The sequence below is a fragment of the Triplophysa rosa genome, linkage group LG2, assembly GCF_024868665.1.
Source record: "Triplophysa rosa linkage group LG2, Trosa_1v2, whole genome shotgun sequence".
NCBI lineage: Eukaryota > Metazoa > Chordata > Actinopteri > Cypriniformes > Nemacheilidae > Triplophysa > Triplophysa rosa.
Window position 1 is genome coordinate 36,083,176 of NC_079891.1, and position 4,418 is coordinate 36,087,593.

Below are 4,418 nucleotides of genomic sequence, written 5' to 3' on the forward strand. Positions count from 1 at the left end.
AGAGAGAGAGAGAGAGAGAGAGAGAGAGAGAGAGAGAGAGACAGAGAGAGAGAGAGAGAGAGAGAGAGAGAGAGGGAGAGAGACAGAGAGAGAGGGAGGACAGCGTGTCTTACCGATGATGGCTGTGGGTTTAATAACATTGACAGCGTCTAAGAAGCTTTTCACGTCTCCTGGTTCAGAGTGAACAAATGCCTCCTGATTACTGTCTGTCTCATAAGCTCTGCCCTGTAACACACACACACGCACGCACACACACACACGCACGCACACACACACACACACACACACACACACACACACACACACACTGTGTTACTGACAGCAGATGATAGTCAAACCCAGCCCTGGTGTTCTGATTATTTTAGCCATTCTGATTTGATTCAATGAATCCGTTAGAAAATTGTCGACAGATGAAACGTCTGAACACATGCTCACGATGCACCTCTCACCTTTACTAACAGACCATATTTGTCAAACATCCAGATCTTCTTCCTGGCATCCGCCTGTGACATTCCTGTTTCCATCATCGCCATGACGATCAGATTAGCGATTCCAAGAGCCGCCTAAAACATTAATATTTCAGCCTCAGAGACACCGATGAAATTAAAGTTACACCATCTCAAACTACAGCGGTTAATCCAGCCGTGTGTGTGTGTGTGTGCCTGTTCACCTCTCCAGCCCCCAGAAACAAAACTTTATGTTCAGTTATTGGTTTTCCTACAACACGCTGAGCTGCCAACAGACCTGCCAGAGCGACTGATGCTGTACCTACAGACACACACACAAACAAAGAAAGAATGTTACTGCTGCAGTTCCTGCAGACACACAAAAACAAAGCAAAAAAAGACAAAGAAACACATGACCAGGGTGTTCAGAACCCTGACATTTATTTATGTGGCAAGTAGCTGTGTAATAAATGACTGGACACATTTACAATATTTATAGTTCATCATCTGTAACAAACACAAATTTCCTATTAGCTTTAAACTCAGACACAACACTCACACAAAACATAGACATGTAATCTGGTTTATTGTAAATCTAATATTTTATGTGTTATGTATGAAACATATCTATATTGAATTTATTGTAAGAACTTGTTTTTTAAGGTCATTATGACCTGGATGAGTGATGTGTCATCAGTTTTAGGCGATGTTATTTGGGAATAATAGACCTTGCAATGTCAACAACTGACCAATGAGAATGGTGTACTTATTTAATATAAAACATGAGGAGATCAATCATTCTCGTAGGATTATAACAGTGAATCAGGACAAGACGAGAACGCCGTTTGAACACAGACTCTTATCCTGTTTAATGTACTGGCTTGAGTTCAATTCTAACGAAAAATATCAATAATCCTTTGCATGAGTGGTGGTGATGGTCATGTGATGGATGCGTATAAACAGATCCTCACCCTGGATATCATCATTGAAGGTGCAGTACTTCTCTCTGTATTTCTTCAGGAAGCGGAAAGCGTTGTGATTCCCAAAGTCTTCAAACTGGATGAGTGTGTCCTGTCCATATTTATCAACCACAGCCTCCATGAACTCATCGATGAGATCGTCATAACGCTGAGAGCGATCTCGCCGCTGATACAGACCCATGTAGAAGGGATCCCTCAGTAACTTCTGCAGAAAACACACAAGAACACCATGAACACAGAGCGCCAGCTGCCGAGCGTGTGATTGGTGGAGAGTTGGAACCGACCTCATTATCTGTGCCCACATCGATGCAGACGGGCAGACAGCTCTCGGGTCGAATCCCAGCACACGCCGTATAGAGACACAGCTTTCCTACAGGAATACCCATCCCATAAACCCCCAGATCCCCTAAACCCAAGATCCGCTCACCGTCCGTCACCACCACAGCCTGTCAACACACACACACGCATGACGTCTGCTTCATGAACATCCGCGTCTGAGATCAACTGAACTCTTGACATACCTTCACTGTGGTTTCAGGCCAGTTATCCAAAATAGACCGAATGTGTCCTTGATCCATGATGGAGATGAACAGACCTCTGTGTGACGAACCACATAACGTTCACATGTTATCACACGATCACACACCTGCTTTTATTAAACCATGAGGTGCTCTTGGTCCTGAGATTTGTCTCAAGTGCTGACCTCGGATCAGGCTCCCCCCAAACCAACATTTAGAACTTCATGTAGTAAAAGAGCTTGTTTCGTTCTGCAGAATGTTCACATGAAACTAAATGAAGTTCAAGTGAACCGTATCTTACTTTGGCCGGCGGAAGATGTGACCGTAATGTGTGCACGCGAGGCCGACGGTGGGAGTGTAAACTATAGGCATTAAAGCCTCGATATCTTCCATCAACACACGGTAGAAGAGACGCTCATTCCTCTCCTGAATCCCCATCAGATAGATGTATCTGCTCAAACAAACACAATAACACAACATGTCACGCATGTCTGAATACACCTTTCATTCATCTGACACATGAAGATGAGTGTCGTACTTCTGCAGGGGGTCAGACATCTTCTTCAGATTCTTCTGGAAGCGCATGGCCTGTGTGTCCTGAGTCTCGATCTTTGACGGCAACAACCCGTGAATGCCCAAAATCTGACGTTCCTTCAGAGTGAATGCCATCCCCTGCCAACACAAACACACAGATCTCCGTGGGGACAGTCCATAGCCAGAATGAGCTTTATACTGTGCAAACTGTATATTTTATCCCCTATCCCTGAAGATCATAGAAAACCTTTTGCGTTATATTTTCAAAGAATATATTTCTGTACGATTTATAAGCTTTTGTGCCCCAAATTAAGGTCTCCACGGTGACACGAGTCCCCACGAGTTGGTGTGTATTCAGGTTACACACACACACACACACACACCTGCAGCTGGTGATGCACTGTTATGTGTGCGCGTGTGTGTGAAACCAAATCAGTGCGTCTACAGGAAGAAAATCACAGCAACCAATAAGAGTGTGCGAGTGTGAAACACCCATCTATAGAACATTGACTTCACATACCGTGTGTGTGTGCGTGTGTGTGTGTGTGGGTGTGAGCAGGTTTTGGGGGGTCACAGGATGTGTGTTTGAGTTTCTTCTGCTGTGCTGAGTCACTTCACTAATGCTTTCCAGAAGAAAACATGAAAAACTCCCACAGACACAGACAGAAAACTTCAACGCCTTCAAGATGTTGTCTTGGGTTAGATAAATACTGTGTGTGGATTTAAGAACATGACATTATCGCTCCATCTGGAATGAATGGAGTGGTGGTGACGTGTCTGTGACATCAGAATAATACTACTCTCCGTTCATACAGTTTAATGAAAGATTACAGAACACACACACGGTTTTGTTAAGACGCTGAGAGAGAGAGAGAGAGATTGTGTTCAGTCTAACCTTGTTGGTTCGTGGGTTGAGCATGAGAGGTTTTCCCTTCTCTTTAGTGTGAGCCCATCGACACACACTGACACACGGCCTCACACACACCTTCAGTCTGGACAACATTATTACTACAAGAAGAACAAACACAAACATTAACACACACTCTTGTCTAATATTTTCATATTGATTTGCAGAATCAGGGTCATCCGCAAACATTCAATAATCAGAACCTGAAAGGATATTAACAGATATGTTTACTTGAGTTACAGGCATGCGAACTTTGAAAAAAGAACACAGAAAGTGTCATTGGCAAGTGGTGATGCAACAAACTTTTAATAAGATTCTTCCAACAGATCAACAGCTTTTCACCTCCTGTTATTTGGCTCCAAGTCTCATTTTGACCCCATCTACAATTACAATTGAATTACTGAGTACATATTCATCCAATGACATTTAAGATTTAAGATTCGAGTCAAACTCAAACCTCTCAAACATAAAACTCATGACTGCTGTATTTCAGTCGTATCAGCAGCACAGACGAGAAGTGAAAACTGAACAAACTCTCTCTCTCTTTATCTGTTTATTAATTATTACACATATCATACAGTCAAAGTACACAGCTGAGGTGTGTGTTCATATCTTCCTCTTTATTAAAGGCTGTGTAAAGCCCTGGATTTGAGTTTCAGTCACTCAGACTCTCACATGTAAACTTGAAACCGTCATGAAGGAAGTGTTCACGTGACATTACTGCATTAGTAGACAAAAGCTCTCTATTTAATGAATGATGGGTGTCAGCGAAATCTCAATGAGGACATGAATGTTTTTTATTATGATAGGATAGTGGAGAGGTGACGGGGAAAGTCCTGTAGAGACAGGGGAGCAGGAGCACGAGGACGGGAAAGGATCGGCGCACTAACCACCAGTGCCACACAATTACATCCATACAACAACTTCATCTAGACAAGAACACAAGACCTTTAACAAGTGACACGAGGCTATATTAGGGCGCACAAGAGAGAGAGAGAGAGAGAGAGAGAGAGAGAGAGAGAGAGAGAGAGGG

At 43.2% G+C, this 4,418-nt stretch overlaps 1 protein-coding gene across 3 annotated transcripts in view; it reads right to left on the bottom strand.

Moving 5' to 3' along the window:
- The window catches only part of me2 (malic enzyme 2, NAD(+)-dependent, mitochondrial), a 12,048-nt gene that overhangs the window by 5,817 nt on the left and 1,813 nt on the right, over window positions 1–4,418 (bottom strand). For 2 of the 3 annotated variants that reach the window (XM_057362542.1, XM_057362534.1), the window contains exons 2-10: window positions 3,374–3,486; window positions 2,483–2,616; window positions 2,246–2,395; window positions 1,948–2,023; window positions 1,711–1,872; window positions 1,418–1,631; window positions 671–768; window positions 450–563; window positions 114–225 (exon numbers count right to left, since the gene is read on the bottom strand). In XM_057362542.1, the coding sequence (XP_057218525.1) occupies window positions 114–225; window positions 450–563; window positions 671–768; window positions 1,418–1,631; window positions 1,711–1,872; window positions 1,948–2,023; window positions 2,246–2,395; window positions 2,483–2,616; window positions 3,374–3,481 (1,168 nt within the window). In that variant the 5' untranslated portion in view covers window positions 3,482–3,486. Of the gene's footprint in view, window positions 1–113; window positions 226–449; window positions 564–670; window positions 769–1,417; window positions 1,632–1,710; window positions 1,873–1,947; window positions 2,024–2,245; window positions 2,396–2,482; window positions 2,617–3,373; window positions 3,487–3,688; window positions 4,359–4,418 lie in introns of those variants that run through there. The other variant, XM_057362550.1, reaches the window with a different exon arrangement.